We start from the raw sequence: 14,524 nt of genomic DNA on the forward strand, positions 1-14,524 counted from the left end.
CTAAGCCCGAGAACTGAGCAATCACATAACCGTAGATCACCCAGTTTATGGTAAGCTCTCAGTAAAGACTGGCGACTGTCAGTCACCTCTTTCTGCTCTTCCCCTCCAGCGCCAGAGGGGGCAGGCCCAGCTGTCTCTCAGCCACATGCTGAGTGCTGGAACCAGCTGTCAATCAGGGCTCTGGGTGGATCCTGACAATTTGGTCAGGTTCATCCCAAGCCTGGAGTTGCCTGTGACAGCACCATAGAAGTAAAAGTACTAGAGACCTCCTCTTCAGCTTACATGCTCATATAGAGCATGATGCGGACTCTGTTGAAAACTCCAATGCCCACTTCTTCTTTTTTTTTTTTTTAAACCCAATCCCTGAGCTGACAGACAGCAATGTGGCAACTTCTATACGTCCTTATGACTCCTATAGAGAACAGTATTAAAATGAATATTTGTGTTTTGTTTTGCTCTTATCGTTAACTAGCTTTAATACCCGGCCCAGGCTACTGTCAGAATTTATGGCTAAAATAAATGTATTCAATTGTCTGGCGGGTGGAAGCTAAAAACTTATCTAGCAGCCTGAAATATTGGAATACAAGCCTAAGCTGGCCTTTTGCTTACCATACTTTTGCCACTTTGCAGCCTGAGCCCAATGCATCTTTGCTCACAAACGTGTTTTTGTGAATTAGTAACTGAGAAGGAAAAACAAAGTACAGTACTACATTTTACCTCTTATTTATTGTAACATTTTTATTGAATCTGTAGGTTATTTGTTTTTTTTTTTTTTGTTTTTGTAGAACTTCTAACCTACCAATTTGTCACAAATTCGTCACTTGTCTGCCTTATAGAGTTGTAAACGCAACACTTTTCCTATAAAATTCCTCTCTGTGGATGTTCTTTGGGGCTTTCAATGCATTAGTAGCAGCAGTTACTGTTGTTAAGGTTAAACCTAGCAAGTGTTATTTATGTTGTAGAGGTTGGCTGTTGATCTTTGTGGCAGGCCCACAGTGCATTATTGTTATTATTTATTGCTAAATGGGCACAATATATATTTTTTTTCTATCACAAAGTGTATTTGTGCCCATTTTTATCGAGCCAGTCAGATAAAAAGGTGATTCTCCATTTTAAAGGACAAAGTAAAATACATTTCTCAAGAAGGCAAATAAAAAAAATGCTCCCTAATTAGTATGGAAAGGTGCTGTGACACTGTCCACCTAATAAAATGTAAATTAAGAATGGTAGCAGCAAAAGTATTTCACCAATAAGACATACTAATAATAGGATGTGCAGGTTTGTTCTGCAAACATCCGAGCCCATAAATCTGGATTTTTAGAAACCAGGAAAGGTAAATTTTGTGCAGACCCTGGTGTGCAGTCTAGGTTTATATTGTCTCATTATTAATTCAGGCCTCTATATTCTGTAGAAATATGTCCTGTGACGTAGACAGATGGTTAATCCCTGGCCCCAGGCGACTTAAAACTTTGAAAACAGATGTAAAAGAAAAAGTACATGCTGCAGTAAGTTTGTGAAAATTTCTGTCTTTTGTGCCGGCCTGTACAAATTCTTCAAAATATAAGCATTACATGTTTGGATCCCAGCAATTTTCAAGAGAGCAGTTATGTACAACATTTTTTACTTGCAGCATTACATTCTGTATCTACACATTCTAATTACCTTGTTCTTAAAATGTAATATACTGTGCCTACTTCAGACACCAGTGCCTGCACCAAATGGAAACCACAGATGCATATTAAAGCGGGGCTCCACTCATTTATGGGTTTATTAAAAGACAGCAGCTACAAAAAGTGTGGCTGCTGACTTTTAATAAACACTCACTCACCTGTCCCACGATCCAGCGATGAGTCCGCCAAAAGCCTCACTCCACTCCCTTTCCTCTCACCGGTGTCGGCATCTTTAGTGTGGGCAGCCGGCTGTGACAGCTTGCAGCTTTACAGCCAGGTGCGCACCGCATTGTTAATGGCTGGTCGATTTTCTGGGACCTGTGACATGTCCCAGAAGATTGCAGGGAGGGAGGGGGAGAGGAAAACTCATGCTCGAGCCACCTAGGCGATCGGAGCGGAAGTGGTAGCGGGTACCAGTCAAATCTAGGTACCTGCCCCCCCCCCCCCCCAAAAAAAATGATGTGGCAAATGTGGAATGTCAGGGGGTCAGCAGTATTTAAAGTGGAAGTTCCACTTTTGGGTGGAACTCCGCTTTAAGGAAGTCGTTTCACTTCAGTTTTTATTATTGTGTTCTATTTCCCAGGGGAGAAATACATGCACCGCTGTCTGTCTTAACTTATAGTACATGTAGTGTCATATTTTAAAGCAGTCATCTCCTTGCTAGCTGTGTGGCCAGACAGATGTGGGGGGAGCAAGTTTGTGTTCTGTCTGACATCACACCTAGCCTTGAACAGCACCTAGGAAGACGGGACAAATTACTATGTGCACTTTGTCTCCTGGGGAACAGAACACATTAGTAAAAATCGGTGAGACTTTTCGTCCTTGAATACAGATTTTGGAATGTGCTTTAAAGAGCTATACCCAGTCTTTCGTTCAACACTAACTGAACTATGCCCAACTCTAAAACTTAAAGCAGAACTATTGGCAAAACTTCTTTTTTTTTTTTCATTTTGGATATGGCGAGCGGGAAGTGGTTAAACAAATCTCTTGGGGACCCCCCCAGGCCACCTGAATGAGTGTCCCCATTGGAAGATTTCCACTCTCTTAATTTTCTGGGAACAACCCTAAATATGGATTTTTCTTTTACCTTAACTTTCAATGATAATGGTAAACAGGACAAATAGAGAGGGTGAATCTCCCTGTTATTGCACAAACTGCAATAAAGAGAAGGTTGTAAGACTCTGGTTGGTATATGGAAAGTGTCTCTTATAAAGATACACTATATTGCCAAAGTATTGGGACACCTGCCTTTACACGCACATGAACTTTAATGGCATCCCTGTCTTAGTCGCTAGAGTTCAATATTAAGTTGGCCCACCCTTTTCAGCTATAACAGCTTCTTCTGGAAAGGCTGTCCACAAGGTTTAGGAATGTGTCTTTGGGAATTATTAAAACTCGCTCATCCATATCTTTATGGACCTTGCTTTGTGCACTGAAGTGGGGATTATGGTGTGTGTGTGTGTGTGTGTGTGTGGGGGTAAGGGGGTTTAGGGGTTGGGCTTGACTAACCAGTGGAGGAAGCCCTTAAGGTGTCAGCATACCAAGACAATTTCATAGTCCCAACTTTGTGGGAACAGTTTGGACAGGATGGCCCCTTCCTGTCCCAACATGACTGTGCACCAGCGCACAAAATAAGGTTCATAAAGACATGGATGTCGAGTTTGGGGTGGAGAAACTTGACTGGCCTGTACAGAGTCCTGACCTCAACCTGATAGAACACCTTTGGGATGAATTAAAGTGGAGACTTTGAGCCAAGCCTTCTTATCCAACATCAATGTCTGACCTCAAAAATGCGCTTCTGGAAGAATGGTCAAACATTCCCATAAACAGACTCCTAAACCTTGTGGACAGTCTTCCCAGAGGAGTTGAAGCTGTTAGGGCTGCAAATGGTGGCCAACTCAATATTGAACCCTTCGGACTAAGACTGGGATACCATTAACCACTTGCTTACTGAGTACTTATACCCCTTTCCTGCCCAGGCCAATTTTCAGGTTTCAGCGCTGTCGCACTTTGAATGACAATTGCGTGGTCATACAACACTATCCAAAGAACATTTTTATTATTTTTCTCAAAATTTTGGTGGTATTTAATCACCACTGGGTTATTTATTTTTTGCTAAAAAAACAAAAAAAACGAAAATTTTGAAAAAATAAAAAACATTTTTCATAGTTTTGTTATAAAATTTTGCAAACCGGTAATTTTTCACCTTCACTGATGAGGAGGCACTGATGGGCTCTGATAGGCAGCACTGAGAGGTGGCACTAATGGGCGGCACTGATAGGTACTGGTAGGTGGCACTGATGGGCAGCATTAAAGGGCAATTATAGGTGGCACTAATTAGCAGCACTGTTGGGCACAGTTTGGGAATGGTGTTTCTGTAACAGAAGCCAGTTACCGGCTTTCTTCTTTTCTCCTCACACTGATCATCACACTGAGCTGTCATTGGCTGGCAGATACGTGGTAAAGGGCCGCTATGATTGGCCCTTTACCCTGCTGTGATCAGCCGCGTCCGAAGGACTCGATCGCAGAGCGTGCCACCCGCACGCAATCATGGGAGGACGTCTATAGACGCCAGCCTGCGCTGCAGCCATCTTTTGGCTATAGCGTGGGCAGAAAGTGGTTAAAGTAAATGTGCCTGTAAAGGCAGACGGCACAATACTTTTGAAAATATAGTGTATTTTGGTGGAGAATCTATGCGTTTTTTTTTTCTTATTCTTGCTGTAGAATTTTTCTACAGAAAATTTACGTTTGCAAAGCAAAAAAAATGATGCAGTTTACATTACCAGCAAATTACATTCATAGCCTGCTTCTTCATCTTTTAAAAAAAAAAAAAAAAAAAAAAAAAACCACACACAAACCCCTCCATAGCTCCCGCAAAATTCATAGCAGACCCTTGAGGTCTGTGTGCTGTTTGTTTAAAAAAAAGAAACTAAATGACAGCTGTCAGTCATTTACCATCAATTTGTAAACTTTTTTCCTTTGTAAACGTCAGTGCTGCTGCAGCACTTCCTGTGCATCACACAGTTGCCCTCCCTCAAATGCAGGATTAGGATACCCTCCATGTTGTTATTTAAAGGAATTGGACATTTCTAATGTTTCACTTTAAGCATCTAAAAAAAAAAAAACACTACTCCTGACCAAATATATTTTGCATTTTTTATTTATTTATTTATTTTTATTAAATTTTTTTGCATTGGTACATGTGCTCGCCTCCTTGCATATTAGCCCAGAAATCAAGCATTTTGGCTCCCTATAACTTAAGTGGGCTTAGGGATCCAAACTTTGCTGAACTCTGCTTAAAGCAAACCCCAAGCAGTTCCGCTCATAATTAGTGTTAAAGAGGAAGTAAACCCTCCTCTGACACTTTTACCTATAGGTAAGCCTATATTAAGGCTTACCTATAGGTACTGTAAATATCTCCTAAACATGTACCGTTTAGGAGATATTTACCTTACATGCAGCCAGTGACTTCACTGGTGCATGCGCTCTGGAGGAACGGCCGCTGGTACCGTTTCTTCAGAGCCCCGTGCCGTGACCGTCGGCTCCCGCGCGCATGCGCGGGAGTGACGTCACCGCGGCTCCGGCCAATCAGATGGCCGGATGCCGCGATCCCGGAAGACGGGCGACTGGACATGTCGCCCGTCATCCAGCTAAGCGGGCGGCACGGCGGGGCTCGTTCTTAGGTAAGTATTTCATAATGAGCTAGTATGCAATGCATACTAGCTCATTATGGGCTCTTTCACACGGGCGATCCGATCAGATCCGCCTGTCAGTTTTTTAGGCGGATCTGATCAGATCCTCCATGCAGCTCTATGGGGCAGCGGATGTCAGCAGAGACACCTCCGCTGACACCCGCTGCCATCCGCATCCGATCCTGTGCGTGAAATCTGGTCGGATGGAAACCCTATTTTTCCATCCGTTCAGTAATCGGAGCGGAGCGGATCTGATGAGAGCGGACAAGCGGTCCGCTCTCATCCGATCTCCCATAGAGGGCAGCGGGTGCTGAGACACCTCCCTCTCCGCTCTGCAAGCGGAGACGGAGCTGTCATCTGCCCGGCTCAGCGGGGATCGCGGATCGATCCCCGCTGAGCAACAAGGATCCGCCTACGGAGGCGCACCGTGTGAAAGAGCCCTATGGGTTTCTCTTTCAGGTTTCAGAAAAAAAAAAACTTTCGAGGGTTTACAACCTCTCTTTAACCAAAAAATGCTGAGGGTTTAATACTACTTTGAAAACTGTTGACTTGTATGGTTTATGATGTAACAGTGTATTTTTTTCTTTTACAGGTAATGGTATTGTTGAACCAATTCCGCTGAATATAAAAACAGGTTAGTATCTTTTTAATCTGCTTGCTTTTCATTTACATAGTTGTAAATCCTTACATATACCCAGTGAATTGACTGACCTGGGTGATACACAGAGATGAAACAAATCCTCCTACATGAGCTGTACCTGTCTAAATACCACCGTCTGTCCCCTACATCCATTTAAAGTGCAGGATTTTACGTAGGATCTCACAGCTCTGGAAACAGGGGACAGAAAGCTGAAGTTACATCAGTGAGGAGAGCTCTGAGAGCTGATTGAAGGGAAGGAACACACCCCCTTCACACAGCACACATGAACAGAGCTGAGGCTGTCAATCTGCTGGAGGTCCCTCCCCTGTCACCATTTTTCTATTGGTGTCAAGAAAACTCATCAGAAGTGACTCATGCTTATAGCCGCTGAATGGGGCAGCTGGCAAAAAATTGGTGCTCTGGATTTAGACAAGTACACACTATAGAGTGATATGCTTTGTTCATAAAGTCTTTAAGCCCCGGTTCACACTTATGCGATGCGGGAAGGCTGCGAATTCGCAGCCTGTTCCCACATCGCAAACGCACCCCTGACAGTTCACACTGCCATATGCGATACGCTGGGGGTGTCAATGTAATCTTAACGACACCCCCAGTTTGATCGCATTTTGCAGTGCGATCTTGCAGTTCGCACAGGATCGGATCGCACGAGTGTGAACCGCTGTGCGATCCGATCCTGATGCGGCTGGAAAAAAGGGTCCTGTGCGTCTTTGCTGCGGGTGCGGTGCGAATTTAGCCTTACAAAGTGTATGGCTAAACCCGCACCGCACAGCCGATCGCATGTAATGAAGGAGCAGTGCGCTCCGACATTACATGCGATCGCCGCAGCCGCATCAGTGTGAACTTAGGCTCTGAAAAGGTTGTCCACTGTTTCTAAGGATGTTGTCTCCAAGTGATTTATCGATTAGCTACGCAATTATTGCTCTTTAGTGTTTTTGTTGCTAGGAAAATTGAATTGCAGTCAGTCAATGATTTGTTTATCCTTCATTTAAATAGGTTGTAGCTCTATACTTGAGTTTTTGAAGGTAGCTGTAGTCTCTCCAGCTTCATTAGCTACTAATAAGCAGCAACTCTTCTGTAGCTAACTACAATTATCTAGTGAACATCTTTAGAGAGATTTGTGACTGCTACAAACCTCTACAAACCTCTCCTTCAAAGTTGTAACAATTCTCCAATGTATATTCAACTGAGGTTACAGCTCCATATTATAGAGTTTAAATTACACAGGCCTTGGGTGCAAACAAAAACATCAAAGTTCTAGGTAACGGAACAATGCACTAAACAGGTTACCATGTCTTGAATTTTGCAGACAACATTTGGGCAGTTGCAGTGCACTGTCTGCCAACTTATTAAATGAGTATTGAACCATTCATCCCACCAAACTACATTTTCCCCATTATTCAGGAGATGCTTGGCTTGGGGGTAAGATGGCTTGCCAAGTACGGTTTTATTTACAGCTCTCGGGGATGGTTCACATCTTCACATTGCATTACATGTACTTAAAATTAATTTTATAGATAAGAGGCCAGCACTAGACTGGTAGCATTGACTTTTTTTTTTTTTGTTTAACCTTACATGGATGCAAGCTGATGTTTCTAGGAAATGTAGGTCCCCTTTATCAGGTTGCCTATATGTCCTCAAAACACTGGCTTACATCTTCACCTAAGTTAAAGAGCCAGTACTAGCAGTATAGTTGTGGCCTTTTCTTTCACCCAGTACCTGGCATCCTACAGTTGGTTGTGCACCTGTGGTGATAGTTCCTGAGGTAGATGTATGTGATGGGCATACATACCATTTTTATTTTACAAATTGTCAAAAATGTTTGAGCTTTCATTGATCATTCAAGGAGTTCTAGTAAGAAAGACTAGCCTTGACCAGTTGAGCTGTGTTGTGAATAGAGTTGCATAGTAGTACATCCAATTACACTGGGCTCTGTACAACAGTAAAGTGACTTAGCAGAGTTGTAAAGAACTGATCTAATGCAGTCCTGATTGTAAATGGTAAATATGATAGGATAGCATCCAATATAGGATACCTTTTCTGATCATCTATTTCAAATGCACCTAGCATGGTAGTGATGCTGAACGTCAAAGTGTTCTGGAGTTAGGAGCCTTATTTACAGTCCAGTCATAGCAGCGGAAGCAAGGGGTTGAGCTCACACTATAAAAGTGATTTAGTGGCTTTGTAATCATATTGATTTCTACAAACCTCAGAAAGGCCACTTAACAATTTAAAAGTTCACAGTTGCTAGTTCAGCCATATGCTTGCTTTTATCTTTTCACTGCCATGTTTGCCATATGTTATTAGCTAATTAGAACTGATATAGCTATCATTGACTAATGAATGAATTGGAGCAATGATTCCTCCAGTATTGGACAGCTGTTTCTATCTGACAAAGGGAGCATAAAAGCAGGGAATTTCTGCTGTCCCTGCTCTTTCGATAGCCCATAGTGCTTTGGGAACACTTTGAAATGCAAGCATACTAAAACCAAAATACCATTTCAGCAAGTATTTGTTTTAAATTTAAAAACTTATCTGGAACTACTTGGATTCTATAGCTGTTTGAGGCCTAGACTTTTTCCCAAGCCAAAATTAAAGTAAAACTAAAGGCACCGCAGACCACCAACACATACGGCCGAATATTTGTATGTTGCTAACCCTATTTGGGGGAAAATAAAGTATCGATATACTACACTATTTGGAGCATTCTCTCTTTCTCATGCACTGAATTGGATCGTCTTAACATGGAGACCTGAGGGATTGTCATCATCCCAATGGACACCATAAGGAGATCCGGGGAACCCAGGGGGTTCATCAAGCCTGTTTGGTCCTGGTGCCGTAAGGCATTCAGTACCCACACCTTCTGGTAAGTGACCCAACCTTACTATCTATTTGAGATAAAGAACATCTGAGTCATTTATCAAGTTTGCACCGAAGCATTTTTTCTATGAACTTTGGATTTGTTGAAAAGGACATTACTACTGTTTTTATCAACAATCACCATTTATATATTTATATTTATCTATCCTATTTTATTGATATCATATGCACTTTTTAACCACCATATTGCTCTTGTTTAGAAATTCAGCATCATATATTTATAACCTGTGGTATTTATTATACACTATTGCACTTTATTGTTTGGAGCAACGCTAAGCAAGCGCTGTATGTTGGCCCTTGACCAATTATTCACAAACTATCTATTTTACACAGCATCTGCTTTTTCACCAATATTTATATATTTATTTAATTTAATATTAATATTAGATTGCACTTTAGTAACCTTTTTCCAGTGGCGCGTGGAAATACACTAGTATTTTTTGCACAGTCTGTCACACTGTCTGGACTAAGAGTATGGCACGAAGTCCTAGCTTCATCCTTACGGATCCCTCTGTCCATAGACAGCTATAATGTTTGCCATCAGTCTTGTGCTACTGTGCTGGTCAGCTGAATTCCCTTGCAAAGAATGGCTTGAGTGGGTTACCCTTTGAAGGTGAAAAATATCAAGGAGATCAATGGGGTAAGAATACTCTTCCCGAGAAGAAAAAGGCTTGAGCCTCTACCTGTAGGTCTACTACTCCTTAGGTTTGGAAATGTTCCTTTCAGCCATTCCAGTTAAAGTGGTTGTAAACCCACATCTCTGAATTGTACCTATAGGTAAGCCTATAATAAGGCTCACCTATAGGTTCTGTAAATATCTCCTAAACTTGCATCATTTAAGAGATATTTACTGTATAGTGCGCTGATGAAGGAAGGGCCGCCCGTGCCGTTTCTTCAGAGCCCTGTGCTGTTACCAGCGGCTCCCACGAGCATGCGCGGAAGTGACGTCACGTGGCTCGGGCCTGTAGCACAACCGGAGTCCGTGGACCCAGAAGGAAGACAGGTGAAGATTGAAGCTGCCTCCAGCGGGGGTGATGAGGGCTTCATTTTGTAGGTAAGATTCATATAATATGCTAATATGTGATGCAAACTAGCACATTATGCCTTTACTTTTCAGGTAACAAAAAAGAAAAAGAACAAAACCACTGACTTTACTTCCTCTTTAAGCCTAAGACAGGAACATACTTTTTCAAGAACGCATAACCTTCCAAAATAGCCAAGTTAGGAGTTAAGGTCCTTTCCCAGTAATGAGCCACCCCCACTCCTTACAGTAAGGGGGGAGGGGGGGCGTCTGTTGGCCTTCTCAACCTTCTGATCCCAGAAGATCTCAGACGCCTGGGTTCAGAGTGTTGTTTCCAGGGGCTATAAACTAGATTTTCATACTCTACTTTTTCAGTGTATCATGCTCTCTGACTTGTCTCCTTACCCATCACAGCAGGCAAACCTGCTTTCTGCTGTCCAGCAGCTTTAGCATCAATGGGTTATTGGCTTTGTACCAACAGGCTAACATTTTTAAAGGTTTTTATTCAAAGCTCGTTACAGTTCCCAAACCAAATGGAGGAGTTCGGCCCAATCCGGATCTGAAAACTCTCAACTTTCAAAAGTTGCGCATGGAAAATGCCAATGTGTTCATTGCCACCTTCTAGAGCTGCACGATTAATCGTTAAAAATTTGCAATCTAAATTCACCCACTCTCACGTTCTTAAAACTGCATGTCCTCGATTCTTAGGCTTCATGTACACGGGACGTTGTTAATAGTCCCTTGAATGCTGGAATTTTTTTTTTTGGTTTAAAATGTCCGTTGAGTCGCGTTTGCACCCGCGTTTAGCGGGTGTTTGCATTTAAAACCGTTCCTAGAGGTCAAAAAAATCATTCCCCTTTAAAATGGAAAAACGCGAGCACTAAACGCGGATCATCGCGTTCGGTCGCGTTTTTGCGTTTGAAACGCCGGGAAACACGCGTTGGAACGCAAATAATTGCTTTCCAAAAAACGTCCCTGAACTCCACTGCCTGCAAATGACTGTAAACGACCCTGTGTACATGGACAGACAAGATAACCTAGAGGTGGGTTCAGGGGCTTCTGAAACAAACGCCCAACTGCTCCTAAATGGCCGTTTACAAGTTGCAGTGTACATGGACCCTTACAGAGCTGTTCTCTGCTCACTCACAGCTATCAAAAAAAAAAAAAAGCAACCAGCAAATGTTATTTAGGCTCCATGTACACGGGACGTTGTTAAAAGTCCCTTTGAATGCTGGAATTTTTAGGACGTTTGAAACGTTCGTTCGGTCGCGTTTGTACCCGCGTTTAGCGGGCGTTTAGCGGCGTTTGCGTTTTAAAAGCGTTCCTAGAGGTCAAAAAAATTATTCCCCTTTTAAAATGGAAAAACGCAAACGCTAAACGCGGGTCATCGCGTTCAGACGCGTTCGGACGCGTTTGTGCGTTTGAAACGCCGGGAAACACACATTCGAACGCAAATAATTGCGTTCTAAAAAAAGTCCCTGAACGCAACTGCCTGCAAATGACTGTAAACGACCTGGTGTACATGGACAGATAAGATAAAATGTAGATGGGTTCAGGGGCTTCTGAAAAAAACGCCCAACTGCTCCTAAACGGCCATTTCCAGCGTTCCGTGTACATGGACCCTAAGACATTGTTAAGGCTGCTGGATAACTATAAACACAATGTTTTACAATGTATCATTTCATTCTCTTAGGACCAGGTCAAAGGAATGAACTTCTGTCTGTAAGACCCCGTTCACACTGGGGCGACCTGTCAGGCGGTCGCCTGACAGGTCGCCTGCCATAGAGAAGCTGTGGACCCTTTCTAATAGGAGCGACACAAGTCGCTCCGACTTAGAAAAAGGGTCCGGAGCTTCTTTGGGGCGACCCGGAGTGACCTGCATTAACTTCAATGATATGAAGTCCGTGCCGGCCGCTCCGAGGTCGCGGTGCAAGCTGCGCACCGCGACCTGTGAGGTCGCCCCGGCAAGTAGCGTCGCCCCAGTGTGAACAGGGTCTAAGTGAGGGCAGTTTAACCTCTTAAAGACTAATCCTTTTTCTGACACTTGTTGCTTAAGTTAAAATCAGTATGTTTTACTAGAAAATTACTTGGAACCCCCAAACATAATATATTTTTTTTTAGCAGAGACCCTAAAGAATAGAATGGCGATCATTGCAATCTTTTATGTCACATTGTATTTGCGCAGAAGTCTTTCAAACGCAGTTTTTTGGGGAAAAAATATACTTTAATGAATTTAAAGAAAAAACTAAAATGTACAATTAGCCCAATTTTTTTGTAATATGTAAAAGATGTTACGCCGAGAATCGTGAGAAAATCGTGATCCTTATTCGAAACAAAAAAAAAAATCATAATTCTCATTTTATCCAGAATCGTGCAGCTCTACCACCTTCCTTCTGAGGGATTTCACTCAGACATCCAGCATGCCTTTCTGCACTTTCCCAATTTTCTGCCTCATCCATGCTATCTGTGTTTTGTGATGGGCAATTGGCCTTACACATTTTTCACCCTTCCCTGTGGCTTAGTTTTTAATTCTGATTCTTACATGGAAAAATTGTTCTTCACGCGAAGGATTCCTTTCTTACCTAGCTGCATCTACAGCCACTGCGGCTGATTCTTGCAGCTTCTGGATTGTTGACACCTATGGCAGCACCTTGCTAGACCGTACCCAGGCCCGACCCTCTTATAAAGACGTGGGTCTGGCATATAGTGTTTTGCTTCTGGCACTGATAGTTGTTTGGCGCTCACCCTTGGTACAGCGGTAAAAGGTTCAGGGTGCTCTACAAGTCCAGGGCAGTGGTGAGCTGCATTAGAGTGACTCAGTCCATAAAGATCCCCTCCATAGAGGAGGGAGTGTGCCCTCCCAAAGAATGAGGTATCCCCTGGGCAAAATTCTGAAGTGGTGAGTCAGGTGCTTTGCCTTTCCTCTGTGGGGTCCCCTTCTCAATCTACATTTTTACCAAGTCTTCCCTTCTCCTCCATTTGTTTGTCCTTGGACTCCAGGCCCCAGTCTTGTGCTCATAGCAATGAGTGCCAGGAGCAGTGTGTCATAGGGCTGCTGCAACACTGTGCAGCATAAGTTTATTCAGGGCTCCTCTAAAAACTCTTGCTTCATGGTCATTGGCTATGACAGCTAGCTTGGCTGTAGAAGCTTAAGTTTTGAGTAGTTGGGATCTCTCTCACTCCATTTATTCTTTCATTGGTGAAAACTAAGAAATCAACCTCTTGGAAATTCTATAGTTGGACTTGGAAGGCACTTGACCTTACGCACCATGAAGGTTCAAGTTATGGCCTTGGCTATGCTCTTTCAGAGACCTCTGCCCGCTTATTTGATTGTAAACACCTTTGTTCCTAGAGTTACTCGCATGTCGCGTCACCCCCCCCCCCCCCAGTCATTCACCAAGCTTGTCATGGGATCTTAATCCCTAATCTGATCCTGTTGATATTACAGAAGCCTCCCTTTGAGTCCATTTGGGTTATTCTCTTGCCTGACCTTATTCATAAAGGGGATTTTCTCATGGCTGTCATTTCACCAAGACTGATCTTGGAACTCGTAGCCTTATTTTGTAAAGAACACTTTCTTGTTTTCTTGTTCTTAAAAGGGACAAGGTGGATTCTCTTTCAACCCTTATCAGGACATTTTCCTGCCTTCTCTTCGTTCAGTTCCAAAACTTTGGCCAAAAGGTGCTTTAAAATTGCTTTCTCTTTCATTTATTGACGGACACAACCCCTTAGAATTCTTGACCATTGGGTTATACTGCCCCCTACAGGAGTAGAACACTAGGCAGAAAAAGAAGTTGACTACGCCTATTGGCAGTCCCAGGATGTATACTCCTCCTCTTTGCCATAGGTGCTCAGTTTTTTTTTTTCTGCCTAGTCAGGAGTATGGACCTAGTTTCTTGCTGGGATCTCTGGTTCTGGCAATTTTTTCTTTTTTAAATATCCTGCGAGATCTACAATCAACTGTCGGATTGGGCAATGGGCTGGATAATCTAGATCCAGTGGTCACCCCAGTCTGGGCAGCGAGCGTGCGCAGACCACAGCTCCGCGCTAGGTTGGCGTGACATAGTCCCACTGGACGGGAGGCTGGCCTGCGAGGTAAAGGCCTGAATCACAGCATTCCTCCTGGCCGACAGCACCCCCATCTCGATGATCTGTATGGAGCGGTGCCCGCTTAGTTCCTGGTATGGTGAGTAGCTATCTCTTCTCTCCCCGCTGAGGGTTTTGGGGTAGATATGGGCCCCCCCCCTGTATTCTTGTGGTCCCTGTTGGTCACACTGTGGTTATGAGTAAGCGATCTTCAGAATTGTGAAACGCGTCAACCAGTTGCATGTCCCTGTGATGTACTGTCTGTATCAATTCTTGATGAGGAATTAAACGCTTCGATTTTCATCTATTCCTGAGTGCGGTCAATTTTTCTTTTTGGCTGTGACGACGTGGAGATCTCTATACAGACCCTGAGGGAGTTCAGCTTGCATCTGAATTATCAGAAGTCTGTTCTGATTCCATCCAGAATATTGGATTATCTGGGTCTGACTCTGGACTCGGCTCTAGCCAGAGTGTTCCTTCCTCTGGACAAACTCCAGAAGTTGCATGCTGCGATTCA

At 43.3% G+C, this 14,524-nt stretch overlaps 1 protein-coding gene across 1 annotated transcript in view; it reads left to right on the top strand.

Moving 5' to 3' along the window:
- GPATCH11 (G-patch domain containing 11) overlaps nucleotides 1-14,524 on the top strand; it is a 193,378-nt gene that overhangs the window by 41,423 nt on the left and 137,431 nt on the right. The window contains exon 3 of the mRNA XM_082250256.1: nucleotides 5,955-5,996. Within this exon, the coding sequence (XP_082106382.1) occupies nucleotides 5,955-5,996 (42 nt within the window). The remainder of the gene's footprint in view (nucleotides 1-5,954; nucleotides 5,997-14,524) is intronic.

This window comes from Pelophylax lessonae, assembly GCF_965119305.1.
Source record: "Pelophylax lessonae genome assembly, chromosome: 3".
Lineage (NCBI taxonomy): Eukaryota > Metazoa > Chordata > Amphibia > Anura > Ranidae > Pelophylax > Pelophylax lessonae.